This window comes from Suncus etruscus, chromosome 6 (genome assembly GCF_024139225.1).
Source record: "Suncus etruscus isolate mSunEtr1 chromosome 6, mSunEtr1.pri.cur, whole genome shotgun sequence".
NCBI lineage: Eukaryota > Metazoa > Chordata > Mammalia > Eulipotyphla > Soricidae > Suncus > Suncus etruscus.
Window position 1 is genome coordinate 41,147,314 of NC_064853.1, and position 19,205 is coordinate 41,166,518.

The window sequence follows — 19,205 nt, forward strand, 5'->3', positions numbered from 1 at the left end:
TTAAAGTTTTTTTAAAATAAAAGATACTATTTACAGTTTTGTGCGGAGGGGGCACAAAAATGTTTTCTTCTTTCTACAGGGCATGACAGAAAATAATTGAGAAGCAAAAAAGAAAGAAAAAAAATTTAAAAAAGGGGCCAGAGAGATAGCATGGTGTTTGCGTTTCATGCAGAAGGACGGTGGTTCAAATCCTGGCGTCCCATATGGTCCCCCCATGCCTGCCAGGGGCGATTTCTGAGCACAGAGCCAGGAGTAACCCAAAAACAAAAACAAAAACAAAAAACTGAGAAGCACTGGTCTAGATCAAACCTATGTACCACCAGAGGGCACCATTTTACCATAAGATCCAAGTCAAGGGAGATTCGCAGTTATAAAACCAACTCCTCTTTCATGTCATCCTTTTTTTGGGGCGGGGCCACACCCGGCAGTGCTCAGAGGTTAATCCTGGCTATCTGCTCAGAAATAGCTCCTGGCAGGCACGAGGGACCATGTGAGACGCCGGGATACAACCTTAGGTTCCTGCCAGGGTAGGCTGCTTGCAAGGCAAACGCCACTGTGCTATCTCTCCGGCCCCAATTTCATGCCATCCTTAAGTCTAACTAAAGCCTAGTGCTATGCTATTTCACAATTTAAAACTCTAATTTTGGGGCCGGAGAGATAGCATGGAGGTAAGGCGTTTGTAAGGCATTTGCCTTGCATGCAGAAGGTAGGTGGTTCGAATCCCGGCATCCCCTATGGTTTCCTGAGCCTGCCATTAGCGATTTCTGAGCATAGAGCCAAGAGGAACCCCTGAGCGCTACCAGGTGTTACCCAAAAACCAAAAAAAAAAAAAAAATCAGAAATGGAGCCAAAGCTATAGTACAGTGGGTAGAGCATTTGCCTTGCACACAGCCAACCCGGGTTTGATCCCTGGCATCCTATATGGTCCTGAACACTGCTAAAAGTAATTAATTCCTGATCACAGAGCCAGGAGTGACCACCCTAAACAATGCCAGGTGTGGGCCCCCCAAAAAAGATCTGAAATGGGGCCAGAATGGCATTTGCTTTGATCATGACTGATCTGGGTTAGATTCTGAGCACCATAAAATACCCCCAGTCTCGCTAAGAGTGATCCAGAATGCAGACTCAGGGTTAAGACCTGAGAGTTGACTGATGTGCACCCCCCAAAAAAATAAACCCCCCATAAACAAACTGAAAGATACAAATCAATAGTTGTAGAAAGATTGTGTGTATGAGCCCCTGGGGTCAATGTGGTGGCAACTCCAGCATTACCCACAAAAACGAAACTAACAAAACAGGCTAGAACTATGTATAGGTGTAAAAATACACTAGGGTTTAAAGACAGCAGTTGCCTTGCCAACTACAACTATATAGATTACTACTTGGTGCCAGAGAAACAGTATAGCAGACCTTGAAAGTTGCTGATAAAGGTTCTATCCCTGAGCACAAAACCCAGAAGCAAGCCTTGAACACCAATGGGAATATTCCCCTAACCCCCAAAACAAGATTATTAGAAATAGGTAAAATTACTAGGAACTCCTTCTTGTTTATTAGTAGGATTTCTTGGTCAAATGTGAAAGAAATTGTGCACTTGTCTCCACATTTAAGAAATAATCCCCACCAAAACAACAAAAATAAACAAACAAAAAAACAAAACAAAACAAAGAGATAGCACAGCGGTGTTTGCCTTGCAAGCAGCCGATCCAGGACCAAAGGTGATTGGTTCGAATCCCGGTGTCCCATAAGGTCCCCCGTGCCTGCCAGGAGCTATTTCTGAGCAGACAGCCAGGAGTAATCCCTGAGCATCGCTGGGTGTGGCCCAAAAACCAAAAACCAAAAAAAAAAAAAAAAAAAAAAAAAAAATCCCCATTTAGCAAATGTGACAGGTTTTAACAATGGAACAAACTAGTAGTTGGTTTTTTGGTAAGAGACTTCCATTTAATTCTCTAAAGGAGATGAAACAAATTTGTTTTCTATTACTTATTACCCATGGCACTCAGCTTCTTTACCTACCCCAGGACACCAGCAACAAAGATGCCTTACAGAGCTAATTTTTCCTTATTGCTATTTGTGTATAATTTAAAAACAAAACTTACCTTTCACACTTTCATTCGAAAACATAACAATGTAAGAAAAGGAGAAGGAAGAAGCAGATGCAGGCTATGAAACTGAGTATGACCCGGTTAAATTGCTATGCATGAGAGGTGACGCACCGCCAGTACTAAGGAGGGTTCAATTCATGTTCCCATCCTCAGAGACTACTGCTGCTTCTGTCACCAATTACTAGTGAGGGCCCTGTAGCATACTGCATCCAGAACCCGCAGTCACTGCATAGATGCAGGAACCTGAGTCTCTGCAGATTGTAAATGAAGTTATTTAGAGAAGGATACAGTCTGTGAAATAAAGGAAACAATCAATTCTCTCCAATTTTGTAGAATTCAACAGTTAAAATTAATTTAAAGGCATGATTTTTTTCAAGCTCTCTGAGTAGTTTACTTTCCTTATGGGTGGAGGAAGACATGAAACAGATAAGCCAGAAATAAAAACAGAACATCCAGCAACAGTTATCTGTTTCTAAAAATCAGAGAAGTCAGATTAGAACTAAACATAAAAATGAACTTTCTAATGGAGAAATTTCTCTAAAATATCAATTTTCTAGGCATGTAAACATATAAAGTTCTAGACCTATCCCAGAACATATTAAGGCAATTTCTCACTCATTTTCGAACTGACAATGCCAAATGATCCTCAGAATAAGAAAATCTGCCCAGAATACTATTTATCACAAACTCCTCAGTTAACAACTCTCAATTTGTTTTACCACTTCAATTTTATCTAGTTTCTGAACAAATTATTTAAATTCCATTAACTACATTAACATTTCAGTTATACCCAAGTAAACTAAACTTTTTTTTTTTTTTTTTTTTGGTTTTTGGGCCACACTTAGCAGCTCTCAGGGGTTATTCCTGGCTCTATGCTCAGAAATTGCTCCTGGCAGACTCGGGGGACCATATGGGATGCTGGGAATCAAACCCAGGTTTGTCCTGGGTCAGCCATGTGCAAGGCAATTGCTCTGCTACTGTGCTCTCTGGCCCTAAATCTTGAGTTTTATATACCAAAAATGGGGTAAAGAAAGGAAAAAAATTATCTCCTGGCTTAACGCAATTCTGACAAAAAGCAAAGTGTTGGAGCTGGAGCAATAGCACAGTGGTATGGCATTTGCCTTGCACGAAGCTGTCCCGGGATGGACCTGGGTTTGACCCCCAGCATCCCATGTGGTCTTCCGAGCCTTGTCAGTAGCAACTTCTAAACACTGAGCCCACGAGGAACTCCTGAGCACCAGTGGGTGTGGCCCCCCAAAAGTGAGAGTGCTAAGCAAAGATCTCTTCTTCCTTGGTAGGGGTTTCCCTAACTCAAATGTACTGAAAGGTTGGGGCCAGAGTTTGGATACAAGTAAGAGGGTGTTTGCCTTGCACACAGCTGACCTGGGTTCAAACCCCAGCATCCCATATGTCCCTCCCCCCCCCCCCCCAGCCAGCCTGGAGTAACCCTGTGACTTGCTGGGGTGTGGCCAGGAAGTGAAAGAAAAAAAAAAAAGATTGAAAGATTGCCAACAGTTTTAAAAAATGAAAAATCCAACCCACAACAAATCAAAAGATAATAACTGCTAGAGGTCTGGCCTATTCTAAAACACAACAAAAAATAAGAAATTCACTAAAGTGTGGAAATTGGCTGAATTAAAAAAACACAGGAGGGGCCTTGAGAGATAGCACAGCAGTGTTTGCCTTACAAGCAGCTGATCCAGGACCAAAGGTGGTTGGTTCGAATACAGTGTCCCATATGGTCCCCCGGTGCCTGCCAGGAGCCATTTCTGAGCAGACAGCCAGGAGTAACCCCTGAGCACCTCCGGGTGTGGCCCAAAAACCAAAAACCCAAAAAAAAAAAAAACAAAAAAAAAACCACACACAGGAGGAGGGGTCAGAGTGGTGGCACAGTAGTAGGGCATTTGCCCTGCACGTGCTAACCTAGGATGGACCAGGGTTCGATCCCCTGGCATCCCATGTTCCCCAAGCACATAGCCAGGAGTGGCCCAAAAACCAAACAACCAGCGATAGCACAGCCATAGGGCATGACCCCGGACAACCCCGGTTTCAGTTCTGAGCACAGAAGCAGGAATAACCTGAGAACTGCCAGGTTTGGCCCCGAAACCATAAACAAAATAAATACATAAATGTATGTATGTTTAAAATAAAATAAAGACCCACTAGAAATTGGGTATGATTCCCAGCATCCCATGTCTCCCTGAATGAAGAGTCAGAAGTAACCAACCCTTGAGCACTGCTTGGTGTGGCTCAAAAAAACCAACCAAAACACACAAACAAACAAAAAAAACGAAAACTGATCATTCAAGAACATTATTTACACATTTAAAAACATAAAGTGGTGTCCACAACAATGACTTTTTAGATGTTTTTAAATGTGCTTTGGTGGGGCCGGAGAGATAGTACAGTGGTAGGGCATTTTGCCTTGCATGTGGCTGACCTAGGACAAACCTTGGACGAACCTATGGTCCCCCAAACCTGCCAGAAGTGATTTCTGAGCAGACACAGGAATAACCCCTGAATGCTGCTGGGCGTGGCCCAAAACCCAAAATAAATAAATTTAAAAAATGTGCTTGGGGGGCTGGAGAGATAGCATGGAGGTAGGGCGTTTGCCTTTCATGCAGAAGGTCTGCCTTTCATGCAGAAGGTCATCGGTTCGAATCCCGGCGTCCCATATGGTCCCCCGTGCCTGCCAGGAGCAATTTCTGAGCATAGAGCCAGGAATAACCCCTGAGCACTGCCAGGTGTGACTCAAAATCCACCAAAAAAAAAAAAATGTGCTTGGGATTAAAAAGATAGCTGGGGGCAGGGCATCTGCCTTACATGCAGCACACCGGAAATTGATACCTGGCACCCTATGTGGTCCCTCAAAATCATCAGGAGTAACCTGAGCACTACCAGATTGTTTCCCCTCTCAAAAAAAAAAGTGTTTTAGAGAGCAGCTTGTTAGTAAATGACAAAGCAGGTGTACATATAAATGATTTCTGTTTCACCATCCACCTCCATCTCAACTTATCCAACATTTTTAAAGGTTTTAATGGGTTAAGATTTCGTTCTCTTGCAATGTTGAGCATACTATTAGTCATCTTAGCTATCCTTTGCTGATGCATATAAAATGTGGTTAATCTTCAAAAAATACTTCAGTGAAAAATCAGATGTGTAGAGATTTGAAGCAAGCAGTTCAAATTAAATTAAGTGCTTTTTTTCCTTCCAAAGTGATGAGAAACAGCAAGAGCTGGCAGAAGAGAAAAGGAATTAGACTAACAGCACAGTAATCAAAATTGACTTTAAAAACTGACTTTAATTTTCAGATTTGAAAAAAAAGTTGGAGTATCTTAGAGCCAACCCCCCAACCTATTTAAAGTTTATAAAAAGCGTTTTTTAAAAAAAGTACTCCAAAGTACCACAATGACTAGAAGAAAATGCACTGATTACCACAATATAGAATCTCACTGCCTTACCTCAGTCGGCGTTTCCTTGAGCGTGAGACAGACCGACTTCGGGAACGAGACTTTGAAAATGAACGAGAACGAGACCTTGAAGCTGATCTTGACCGTGAAGAGCGAGATCCAGACTTGGATTTGTTTGTTTTTGACATCTTTGAAGGGTTACTTTTCAACTATTCCTAATAAAAATAAATAAATAAAAGCAAAATCAAACAGAGGAGTCATTTTTCACACTTGAGTGTCTCTGAACACTCAATTTAAAACAAAAACAAAACCCCACAGATGACAAGAAAGAAAACAAAACCTAGGTGCCTCTTCACCAAAAGGAATCATTTTTGTTTTAGGGACACAATGCTCAGGACTTATTCCTGGCTCTAAGTTCAAGGAATCACTCCATAAGAGCTCCAGAAACCATACATGGCTCTGCACTCAGAAATTACTCCTGGCTGGATCATGTGATCACAGAATGCCTGGATCAGGCCAGAGCAACAGCATAGCAGCAGAGTGCTTGCCTTGCACATGGCCAACCTGAGAGGGACCTGGGTTCCATTCTGGCCTCCCATATGGTCCTGAGCCTGCCAGGAGCTATTTCTGAGCGCAGAGCCAGGAGTAATCTCTGAGCACTGCCGGGTGTGGCCCCAAACCAAAAACAAAACAAAAACCCGGGCCCGGAGAGATAGCACAGAGATGTTTCTCCTGCAAGCAGCCGATCCAGGACCAAAGGTGGTTGGTTCGAATCCCGGGTGTCCCATATGGTCCCCCGTGCCTGCCAGGAGCTATTTCTGAGCAGATAGCCAGGAGTAACCCCTGAGCAACGCTGGATATGGCCCAAAAAGACAAAAACAAAAAAACAAACAAAACCAAAAACCCCAGAATGCCAGGGATCAAACCTTTGTTGGGCACAAACAAGGCAAATGCCATCCCCGTTTGACGCTCAGGGGTTACTCCTGGCTATACACTCAGAAATTGCCCCTGGTTTGGGGGGACCATATGGGACACCGGGGATCAAACCGCTGTCCGTCCTATGCTAACGCATGCAAGGCAGACACCTTACCTCTAGCGCCACCTTCCCGGCCCCAGAGAGTATTTTTTGATAACTAAAATACATAAGTAAAATCTTTAACAGTTTGAGAATATTGTAGTGATAAAGCATATCAAAGAATGGTTATTGGGCTGGAGAGATTCAGTATAGCAGGTAAGTTGATTGAATGCAGTCAATTTGGGTTCCATTCCCAGTGTCATCACAGTTAACAGTTTCAAAAGTCAGTAAAGGCAAAACAAAAAAGCTATTATTATTATTATTATTATTATTATTATTATTATTATTATTCTGGTCTTTGGGCCACACCTGCTCAGGAAATCACTTCTGGTAGGCTCAGGGACCATATGGGATGAGAGGGATTCAAACATAGGTTGGCAAGGTAAGAGCCCTAACTATCACTTCGGTCCCTTAAGAAATTTTTTGGCAAAACAAAATAATATTCCAAGGAGTTTAGAAGAGAGTTAAGTGAAGGGGCCAGATTGTCTTGCAGGTGACCAGCATTCCCTCAGCATACCATATGATTCCCCAAGTGCTGCACTCCTGAGTTCAGTCAAGAATATTGTTGGGTGTGATCCAAAAACAAAAAAATAGTTAAGGTGATACTTTACATGCAACCAACCCCTGCTCAATCCCTGCACTACATATGATCCCCAGAGCACTGCCAGGAAGTGAATATCCTTAAGCACAGCACTAGCCTGATGTTAGGCCAGTTCTTCAGCCAAGAGCAGCCAACATCAATGCTGGGTGTTTCCCTATCCTAATTAACCCCCTCCACCATTAGACAGCAAACTACCAAGGGCTTTAGGCAAAGTAGTGTACCTGATTTTGTGTTCTGTACGCTTTTAGATAATTAGAGCAGGAAAGCCAAGTTCAAGTGAAATACTGAATGTGTTTACTATTTCATGACTTTTCTCTAGAGATTACCCTCTCCTGAGTAAGAGGGAAGGAAAAGGGAAACAAAGATCAAGAGCATCTATGGGAATCTCTAGGGTAATAACATTTTTTGGGGGGGCCACATCCGGCTATGCTCAGGGGTTACTCCTGGTTATCTGCTCAGAAATAGCTCCTGGCGGGCCCAGAGAGATAGCACAGCGGTGCCGACCCAGGACCAAAGGTGGTTGGTTCGAATCCAGGTGTCCCATATGGTCCCCCGTGCCTGCCAGGAGCTATTTCTGAGCAGACAGCCAGGAGTCACCCCTGAGCAACGCCGGATGTGACCCAAAAACAAAAAAAAACAAAAACAAACAAAAAAAAGAAATAGCTCCTGGCAGACATGGGGGACCATGTGGGAAGCCAGGATTCGAACCAACCACCTTCGGTCCTGGATCAGCTGCTTGCAAGGCAAACACAGCTGTGCTATCTCTCCGGTCCCAGGTAATTATTTGGCGAAGACTTAAATTAGCATCCCACCCATATTCCCAAAGAAATCAAATCAAAGGGGGCCCGGAGAGATAGCACAGCGCTGTTTGCCTTGCAAGCAACCGATCCAGGACCCTAAGGTGGTTGGTTCGAATCCCGGTGTCCCATATGGTCCCCTGTGCCTGCCAGGAGCTATTTCAGAGCAGACAGCCAGGAGTAACCCCTGAGCAACGCTGGGTGTGGCCCAAAAACAAAAACAAAACAAAAAAAAATCAAATCAGAGGGCCTTTCTAGGGGGCCGGAGCAATAGCACAGCAGCCAACCCTGGACGAACCCAGGTTCCATTCCCAGCATCCCATATGATCCTCAGAGCCTGTCAGGAGTGATTTCTGAGCGCAGAGCCAGGAGTAACCCAGAGGGTCTCTGGGTGTGACCCAAAAACCAAAACCAACAAACAAAAGGTCTTTTCTTTTCTTTTCTTTTCTTTTTTTTTTTTTTTTTTTTTTGGTTTTTGGGCCACACCCGGCGGTGCTCAGGGGTTACTCCTGGCTGTCTGCTCAGAAATAGCTCCTGGCAGGCACGGGGGACCATATGGGACACCGGGATTCGAACCAACCACCTTTGGTCCAGGACTGGCTGTTTGCAAGGCAAACGCCGCTGTGCTATCTCTCAGGGCCAAAAGGTCTTTTCTATACACTGTGTTAAGTGGCTCTTCTTTTGTAGCTTTTGGGTCATGTTTTGGGTCTGGAGATTCAGTGGGTAAGGTGCATGTTTTGTATGTGAAGTCAATCTCCACATTCCATATGGTCCTCCCAGTACTGTCAGGAGTGATTTCTGAGTGAGTGCAGAGCCAGAAGTAATCCCCAAGTACTTCTGGGTGTGGCCACAGGTAAAAAAAAAAGTACATTTTTTTTTGTTTTGTTTTTGGGCCACACCCGGCGTTGCTCAGGGGTTACTCCTGGCTGTCTGCTCAGAAATAGCTCCTGGCAGCACGGGGGACCATATGGGACACTGGGATTCGAACCAACCACCTTTGGTCCTGGATCGGCTGCTTGCAAGGCAAACACCGCTGTGCTATCTCTCCGGGCCCAAAAAAGTACATTTTTAGACTATCAAAACCCCCAAAAGCTAAACTTCATTCAGTACAGCATCCAAAAGATAGTGTACAAATTGTGAGCTTGGACTTGAGAATATAGTGGGCAGGCATATACCTTCAAAGTGCTTTACACAGGCTTGACACCAGCACCTTATCTGTTTCCCTGAGCCACACTAAGTTCATAACCTTTGGAGAATAAATCCCTGTTACAGAATGTCAACTGGGATAAATCAACAGCAATCTGATGATCAATTCATTAAGAACCCATTCATCACAATAGTCCTAAGATAGGGATCTAAGGTTTCCTTCAGAGAACTTGCATAATGGTGGGGGCCAGAATGACAACACAATAGGTAGGGTTTTGGCCTCATATCTGGCCGACAAGAGTTTGATACCTGGTATCCCATATGGTCCCAAGCCTGCCAGGAATGATTACTGAGTGGAGCCAGGAGTAACCCCTGAGAACCGACAGGTGAGTAGCCCCATCAAAAAAAAAACAACAAAAGAAAAACCCAACAACTTGCTTAATGGTTCAGGATGATATACACAATCATTATATAAACAAAATGACATAGTTCAACAGCTGAGTCTTAAGAATCACCCTAGAGACTCCTCTATCCTTAGGGAAGGGTAACAACTTTAATCTCAGCTTACATGTGTATGTATAGCCAATGGAAATGTTTTCTCCTCACTATTTTTTTTGGGGGGGGTGGTTTGGGGCCACACTAGGCAGTGTTCAGGGGTTACTCCTGGCAGGTATGGGGGACCATATGGGACGCCAGGATTCGAACCAACCACCTTAGGTTCTGGATCGGCTGCTTGCAAGGCAAACGCCGCAGTGCTATCTCTCCAGTGCTATCTCTCCGGTCCCTTTTTCCTCACTTTTAAAGAAGTTGGTTTGGAGCCAGATCAATAAAACAGCAAGGGGGACACTAGCCTTGCATGCAGCAGACCTTGATTCAATCTCTAGCATCCCAAATGGTATTTAAGAGCCAGAGTAAACCCTGAGCACCGCTGGGTGTGGTCCAAGACCAAACCCTGCCCTTGAAATAAATACATATTTATTTGTATATATATTATAATATATATAATATGGGGTTTTTTTTTGGGAGGTCACACCCGGCAGCACACGGGTTACTCCTGGCTCTACGCTCAGAAATAGCTCCTGGCAAGCTCGGGGGACCATATGGGATGCCATGATTCGAACCACCTTGCATGCCTTCTGCATGCAAGGCAAACGCCTTACCTCCATGCTATCTCTCCAGCCCCTAATATGGGGTTTTAAGGTGCTGGGAATCAAACTTAAGACTTCATAAATGTAATCTAAGTTCTTTTACAATTCAACCCAAGGCTCTCAAACAGCATGCTCCTCAAAGGACACTTACGATTATATCTTTTCAAATATTCAAATTCTGAACCTGATCCATTATCAACTACTTTTATTTATTTATTTATTTATTTATTTTTGGTTTTTGGTTTTTGGGCCACACCCGGTGACGCTCAGGGGTTACTCCTGGCTATGCGCTCAGAAGTCGCTCCTGGCTTGGGGGACCATATGGGACGCCGGGGGATCGAACCGCGGTCTGTCTCCTAGGCTAGCGCAGGTAAGGCAGGCACCTTACCTCGAGCGCCACCGCCCGGCCCCTTATTTTGTTTTTTGGGCCACACCTGTCAGTGCTCAGGGATTATTCCTGGCTCTGCACCCAGAAATCGCTCCTCACGCTGCTGACACAGGATGAAGCTGAATTCGATTCCCAGTTTCCCATATGGTCCCCAAGCCAGGAGCGATTTTTGAGCACATAGCGGGAGTAACTTTACCCTGAGAGTCTCGGGGTGTGGGAGGGAGGGAAGAAGAAAGGAAGGAGGCAGAAAGGAAAAGGAAGGAAGGAAGGAGGGAGGAAGAAAAAGGAGGGAGGAAGGAGGGAGGAAGAAAAAGGAGGGAGGAAGGAAGAAAGAAAAAGAAAGGAGGCGGGCCCGGAGAGATAGCACAGCGCTGTTTGTCTTGCAAGCAGCCAATCCAGGACCAAAGGTGGTTGGTTCGAATCCCGGTGTCCCATATGGTCCCCCGTGCCTGCCAGGAGCTATTTCTGAGCAGACAGCCAGGAGTAACCCCTGAGCAACGCCGGGTGTGGCCCAAAAACCAAAAACCAAAAAAAAAAGAAAACACAATTTTCTAAAAATGCTTAAGAGTCATTTCTTGTAGTACTGGGATTATTTGAAGTTGTGTGAAAGAATAAGACATATCTTCAGGGGCTGGAGCCCTGGCGCAGTGGCAGAGCATTTGCCTTGCACACGTTAACCTAGGATGAACCACAGTTCGATCTCCTGGCGTCCTATATAGTCCCCCAAGCCAGGAGTAACCCGAGGTGTTACTGGGTGTGGTGCAAAAACCAAAAAAACATATTCACACAAAAATTTTCTGACTATGGGGAGCCAGAGCGATAGCACAGTGGTAGAGCATTTGCTGACGCAGAACAGACCTGGGTTTAATTCCAGGCATCCCAAATGGTTCTCCGAGCCTGCCAGGAGCAATTTCTGAGTGCAGAGCCAGGAGTGAGCCCTGAGCGCCACCCATGTGGCCCAGAAATTAAAAAAAAATAAAATAAATAAATAAATAAAAACCTTGCTGAGTATGAAGGGGAATATGGGTGGTGAGTAAATAAATAAGGAGTTTGTTGTGGTTCTTTGGGGAGGGGGGTTCTGCGGGGTCAGGGACCACACCAGGCACTGCTAAGGGAACTATATAGTGCATAAGATTGAACTGGTGGGGCCGGAGAGATAGCATGGAGGTAAGGCGTTTGCCTCTCATGCAGGAGGTCATCGGTTCGAATCCCAGCGTCCCATATATGGTCCTCCCGTGCCTGCCAGGAGCAATTTCTGAGCCTGGAGCCAGGAATAACCCCTGAGCACTGCCGGGTGTGACCCAAAAACCACAAAAAAAAAAAAAAAAAAAAAAAAAAATGGGGCCGGAGAGATAGCATGGAGGTAAGGCGTTTGCCTCTCATGCAGGAGGTCATCGGTTCAAATCCCGGCGTCCCATATATGGTCCTCCAGTGCCTGCCAGGAGCAATTTCTGAGCCTGGAGCCAGGAATAACCCCTGAGCACTGCCGGGTGTGACCCAAAAACCACAAAAAAAAAAAAAAAAAAAAAAAAAAAAGATTGAACTGGTGTTGAGAAAGAATTAGGGCCAGCCACATGAAAAGCAAATTCATTAACCCTTGAACTATCTCTCTGACCTGAGGATAAACAAGACAGGCTTTATAAGTCAGCAAAGTTATTATTAGTTCCTGTTACCACCATGCATTTACCTTATTTGAATTATGATTCCACTTGTAGCGGATCCCAAACAGACACTCCCTGTAAAAAATACTGACAGTATTTTTACTGTCAATACTTAAGCTGCTGACTTCTTCAATTTACAAAGTTAGGATGCAGTTCTGAAACAAAGAGAAACAAGAGAGAAACTGTTAAAACAGTAACTCAAAATCTGCAGATTACACCTTGAAATATAGTTGCTTAAAAAAAAGTGTATACTTAAACCCACGATTTAACTTGTTTGTTTGTTTTGGGTCTTATCAGGTAGTGCTCAGAGGCCATTCCTGGCTCTTCTCAGAAATCCCCCTGGCAGGCTCAGGGGACCATATGGGATGACAGGGTTCGTCCTGGATTGGCCACGTGCAAGACAAATACCCTACAGCTTTGCCATCCTTAAGGCCTCCACAATTTAACTTCAAGTAGAGTATATTGGAGGGTTGGAGTTAGCACAGAGTAGGGCATTTGCCTTGCATGCTGCAGACCCAGGACGGACCAGGTAGATCTCTGGGATCCTATATGGTCCCCCAAGCCTACCAGGAGTGATTTCTGAGCACAGAGCCAGGAATAACCCAAGTGCCACCAGATGTGGCCCCAAAAAAGCAAACAAAAAAGTATACTGGATTGGGCCCGGAGAGATAGCACAGTGGTGTTTGCCTTGCAAGCAGCCGATCCAGGACCTAAGGTGGTTGGTTCGAATCCCGATGTCCCATATAGTCCCCCGTGCCTGCCAGGAGCAATTTCTGAGCCTGGAGCCAGGAATAACCCCTGAGCACTGCCGGGTGTGACTCAAAAACCACCAAAAAAAAAAAAAAGAATCACCCTTAGCTGGGGCCAGAGATTTCAGTGAATAGGGTGCTTGCACTGGGCACAGCCATTAATGTTTGATCCCCAGCATTTGATGTGGTCCTTTAAACCCCCAGGAGTGATACCCAGAACATAAAGCCAGTATTAACCCCAGTATTAACCCAGTATTAACACTGATGGGTGTGGCCAAAAACCAACACCCCCCCCAAATCACCCTCGCCTAATATGAAGACTACTCAATGATTTGGGGAGTTGAACCAGTGTTGGCCAGAAGCAAGCAAGTGTCCTGCCTCCTGTTCTAGGTCTCTAACCCCTTAAAAATATTTAATGATTGTCAGTGTCAGAACAGGGCAATTAAGGTATTTTGCCCTGCACACAAGTTCAATCCCCAACATAGCACCACCAGAAACCACCGCCAAGCACTCCATTGATAAAGCTCCTGAGCACTTCTGCGTATTACCCATAAACTAAAATAACTTTTCTGAGTTCAAAATACAGTTCCATCACATTCCCAACTTCCTTCACAAATGTAAAAAAATCTCCACATTTCTAAATAAATAGTGCTGTTAGGAAGGTGAGCACATTTTACATGGGGTGGGTGGGTAGACCTTAGTTCTTATGCAGCAAGTCTCAGGAAAGGAGCCAAAAATATCCTAATAGACATTGAATAACTTATTTGCCTAAGTCTATGTTATGTAGCAAGCCCAACTATATAGTTACAACATTCCAGATCCTAAATAGCAGATCCGGCAGAACAACAATGAGGTCAGATTAATGTCCTTATATTTTCTAACCGTCTTTGGGTTTGAGTGGTTCTTAAATTTTGAGATTCCAAAACCAGAGAAATAATCTAACAGCCAGGGCATTTATTTGCCTTGCGTATGGCCAATTAAGATTTCTTTTTTTGGGGCCGGAGAGATAGCATGGAGGTAAGGCGTTTGCCTTTCATGCAGGAGGTCATCGGTTCGAATCCCGGCGCCCCATATGGTCCCCTGTGCCTGCCAGGAGCAATTTCTGAGCATGGAGCCAGGAAAAACCCCTGAGCACTGCCGGGTGTGACCCAAAAACCACAAAAAAAAAAAAAAAAAAGATTTCTTTTTTTTTTTTTTTTTTTGGTTTTTGGGCCACACCCGGATTTGCTCAGGGGTTACTCCTGGCTGTCTGCTCAGAAATAGCTCCTGGCAGGCACTGGGGGACCATATGGGACACCGGGATTCGAACCAACCACCTTTGTTCGTGGATCGGCTGCTTGCAAGGCAATCCCAGCAGGTAATCCCCTACAGTTACCTGAGCACTACCAAAAGTGATCCCTGAACACTATATTGGGTGTAGCTCAACTACAAAAATTAATTTGAAACTCAAATAGGATGAAAAGGAATGACCAACCCTGGGGGGAAATGCAAACCCCTCTACCACTATTTATGCCATAAAACTTACTTATGTCGCAAGATAACTGGCTAAAGAATATTAAAACCAGGGTCAGAGTTAGTACAGTAGGATGCTTGCCTTGCATGAGGTAAACTTGGGTTTGATCCCCAGGACCCCTTATGGTCCCAGAGCCTGCCAGTAGTGATTCCTGAGTGCAGAGCCAAGAGTAACCACAAAGCACCATTAGTGTGACACCCCCAACCCCCACCAAAAAAAACAAACAGTATTATACCTCAGGGGCTGAACATAGTTTAACAGGTAGGGCATTTGTCTGGGTTATGATCAACCTGGGTTAGATCCCAGTATCCCAGATGGTCCCTAAGCACTGCTAGGAGCAATACCTGAGCTCAGAGCCATAAGTCTTTTTGTTGTTGTTGTTCGTTTGTTTGTTTTGGGGTCACACCCGGCAGCGCTCATGCTATCTCTCGGGCCAGGAGTAAGTCTTAACATCGCTGAGTGTGACCCAAACACTTAAGTAAAAATAAAGAATAATCTTTATTTTTCCAAACATGCCCCTCTACACATCACTCTACTTAATAACCTCTAGCATAGGCTATTAGTAGCTACCTAATTGATATCCCTGAAATACATTTTTCAAACTTATGCAAAAGCAATTTTCAAATATACATCAACCCCTCCCACCCACCAGAATGCTTCAATGTCCTCTTGAACTGCCTAACTTCTCTAAGCTCATCTTCAACCACTTCCTTCACTACAGTGTCTGCCTCCTTGGCCTCTTTATAGTTCTGAAAGCATTCCAAATTCTTGCTATCTTCAAGACTGGCACTTTCTGCTCTCTCCTGGAACGCTCTCCCCTTCAACTCACATATGCAGGGATATCGTTCAACAGTACAACTCAAGACTTGACTACAAGAACTCCTGGGTTTGATCCCAGGCAATAAAAACTTTCCCAGTCCTCTCTTTTATCAACAGAACCCCCAGTCTGATAGCACCACATACAGCATTTTACTCAATGCTATTCATTTGTTGTATTCCTCCATAAAGTTCCCAAGAGACAAGACTCCTTTGTCTCATTCCCACCCTAGTATAGACACACCTGATAGTAGACGCTCCTACTGTATTTGAAAAATAAAACACCGTACCAATCATACATGTTTACAGAATATTTCATATTTGAGAAGAGCATTCATTATAATTTGTTATGGAAAAACATTCATCATGCTTTCATTAACATTCATTATCTTTCTGTTTTGTTTTTGTGCACGAGAGAAATAGAATAGCACCTTAAGGGCCCAGAGAGATAGCACAGCGCGTTTGCCTTGCAAGCAGCCGATCCAGAACCAAAGGTGGTTGGTTCGAATCCCGGTGTCCCATATGGTCCCCCGTGCCTGCCAGGAGCTATTTCTGAGCAGACAGCCAGGAGTAACCCCTGAGCAACGCCGGGTGTGGCCAAAAATCAAAAAAAAAAAAAAAAAATAGCACCTTAAGATCCTCAAGTGATCAAAACCAGCAACAAAAAAATAAATTGTACATCTGACGTTCAAGTTCCCTCACCATCTGTGCTAATCTCAGAAATATTCCTTCCCGTGCCTGCCAGGAGCTATTTCTGAGCAGACAGCCAGGAGTAACCCCTGAGCACCACCGGGTGTGACCCCCCCCCAAAAAAAAAAAAGAAAGAAATATTTCCTTACTATCACCGTCATCGGCATTTGACTATACCTAGTCTGCAAATTAAAAAAAAATGAGAGGGCCGGAGAGATAAGCTTGGAGGTAAGACTTTTGCCTTGCACGCAGGACATTGGTTCGAATCCCGGCATCCCATATGATCCCCCGAGCCTGCCAGGAGCTATTTCTGAGCATAGAGCCAGGAGTAACCCTTGAGCGCTGCCAGGTGTGACCCAAAAACCAAAATAAAATCAATTTGGAGATCTTTAATTGACCTTAAAGGGTTTTTTTGTTGAGTTTTGTTGTTTTTTTTTTTAAATTCAGGGAATGGGGTACTTGTAGCTCAGCTGTAAGGCACTTGCCTTCCATGTGAGGATCTGGGTTCCATCAACAACAAAAAAAATTTTAAATAAAGAAAAAACTAAAATTGGTTATATAGAACGTTTTTTCTATTAAGTGCCCGGGGCCTTTAGCGATGTTAGGAATGGAACCCAGGAACTCACACTGCAGGGCAATAACCCTACCTAAGCTGAGCAATTCCCCCCCCCCCCCCTTACCACTCCAATTTTTTCTTTTTGATTTTTAGGCCACACCCGGCGGCGCTCAGGGGTTACTCCTGCCTCCACGCTCTGAAACTGCTCTTGGCAGGCCTGGGAGACTATATGAGGGATGCCGGGGAATGAACCCCAGCTCGTCCCGGGTCGGCTGAGTGCAAAGCAAACGCTCTACCGCTGTGCTATCTCTCCGGCCCCCAACTCCCAATTTCCCAAAATCACCTCTTCTACAAACTACAAAGCGGAAATGGCGGCAGAAAAAACCGTTCGATCTTGCTCCCGGCTGGATTTCCTTCCTTCCCAAGTAGATTACCAACAGCAGCCGGTAGGGGCTGGCTCTTTACCGGGCGTCGATGAAATAACCGGCTCCGGGCTGGGCAGATCAATGAACTCGATGGGCGTTAGACAAACCAAGACAGTCGCAAACGAAAAAGGAAAGGGAAAGGAAGAAAGAAAAAGGCCAAGAGCGCTCCACATGCTTTTCCACATGCCCTGTCCCGCCATCGACCAACGAACCACGACAAACTTCAATGAAGAGGGGGCCGGAGCGATAACGCAGCGGTAAGGCAAAGTTTGCCTTGCACGCTCGGACCCAAGGCAGACCTGGTTTCGATCCCTGGTGTCCCATAGGTCGTCCCCCCCAAGCCAAGAGCGATTTCTGAACATATAGCTAGGAGTCACCCCTGTATGTCAACGGGTGTGACCCCCCCAAAAAAATAAAATTCAATGAAGGGCCAGGGAGAGCACGCAGAACGGCTTCCATCCAATTTCATCTCCTTCAACTAACTCGGAAAGCGATCCCCGTTATTCATGAAGCTCGGGAGAGGCACCTAAACATCAAAGACTAGAAAATTAAAAAAAAAATACAACTTGAAGCGCGGACAAGGGGTTCTTATCCGCGCCCCACCACAAACACTCCGCACTCCAGGAATCCAATCTGTCCCGGCAAGCTCCGTCCTCCTGCAGCCGAAATCCAACTTCGAGGCCCAAATGCGAGTCCACGCCTGCGTGCGATCACGAAGAGCAAAGAAGGGCCGACGCTTTCCCCAAAAAATCTCCAAAAAAAAAAAGAAAACTTGGGGGAGGGGGGGCCGGAGAGATAAGATAGCACGGAGGTAGGGCGTTTGCTTTGCATGCAGAAGGACGACGGTTCGAATCGGGCACCCCATAGGGTTCCCTCAATGAGCCTGCCGAGAGCCATTTCTCAGCGTTAAGAGCCAGGAGGAACCCCTGAAGGCCGCCGGGTGGGACCCAAAAAACAAAAGCAAAAAAGAAAAAAAATAAGATTTGCTTCGAGCAAAGAAAATCGCCTCTGACAAGTAGATCTCGGAGAGGCCGATCGGGTGTTCCTTCCTCACCTTCGATCGCGTGGGTGGTTGGGTGGGTGGGCGACGGAGTCCGAACGACCAGGCCGCTCCTGGCCGTGCAGGATAGGAATGGGGGAATGGGGGGCCCCCTTTTTAGCCAGCGCCGGCCACATGCGGCCTTGCAAGCGCGGCACGACGGGCCGGTGGAGCCGGGGTGGGGGAAGGGCGGGGCGCGCACGCACGAGTTCCGGGTCAGGGAGAAACCCCGAGAATGGGGTTCGGGGGGCCAAAAGGAGAGGGGGAGGAGGACGAGCAGAGAGCGGCCTAGCGCGGGGAAGCGGCCCTCAAGGGCGGGGACGGGGACGGGGAGGAGCCGCGCGCTCGAGGCCCGCTCGGAGGCCGAGCCAGGAGGCGTGAGTGCGGCCTTCTCCCCCCCAGCCCGCCTGACTGGGCCTCAGCCGCCATGAGAAGCTGCAATCCGAAAGCGTTAGAGCTGTGCGAACGGCGCCTCAGACTTATCTGCCATCCTTAACTCACCTAGGCCGCGATGCGCCTCGCAACGGCACAACCGGCCCGAACCTCTCTCTCTCTTCTCTCTCTCTCTCTCTCCCCGCTTCTCAGCGCGCCCAGCGTCGCGTCCCCGCTCTCCGACGTTCACGAAGGCGGTGGCGGCGGCGCCGAGCGGCCTTCTGGGAAATGTAGTCCTAGCGCCGCCTCTTGTTGATAGTTAGGCCGATTCCCGAACTACGTTTCCCAAAAGGCAAAGCGAGCGGGAGGCGGGGCCCCACGCCGCTTGCGTCACGCGCCTCGTTGTCGGCGGTCACGTGGGTGCGCTCCGTTCCGTCCCTTTCCCCACCTCGCCCCCTCCTCCCCCGGCTGAGTGTAGCTGGGAGATGGACGGAAGAGGCGGGGGCGTTGTTGCTGACGCCACACGGCGCCGCCATTTTGGAAGCGGCTTGGAGAAGGAGGCCTAAACTTCCACTCACAACGCGGCCTGGTTTCTCGGACGGACAAGGCTCCGAGCTAGGGGAATCTGGCCTTCAAATTCGGCCTGGTGACCCTGAGTCAGTTCCTCTTTCTTCTCTGAGGGAGCCTCGGTTTTCTGCCCTCTGAGACTTGAGGAAA

At 46.2% G+C, this 19,205-nt stretch overlaps 1 protein-coding gene across 2 annotated transcripts in view; it reads right to left on the minus strand.

The window, feature by feature from the left end:
• The window catches only part of THRAP3 (thyroid hormone receptor associated protein 3), a 39,818-nt gene extending 21,133 nt beyond the window's left edge, over positions 1-18,685 (minus strand). For both annotated transcript variants that reach the window (XM_049774670.1, XM_049774669.1), the window contains exons 1-3: positions 18,618-18,685; positions 12,355-12,483; positions 5,564-5,727 (exon numbers count right to left, since the gene is read on the minus strand). In XM_049774670.1, the coding sequence (XP_049630627.1) occupies positions 5,564-5,700 (137 nt within the window). In that variant the 5' untranslated portion in view covers positions 5,701-5,727; positions 12,355-12,483; positions 18,618-18,685. The remainder of the gene's footprint in view (positions 1-5,563; positions 5,728-12,354; positions 12,484-18,617) is intronic.
• Positions 18,686-19,205: the final 520 nt, after the last annotated feature.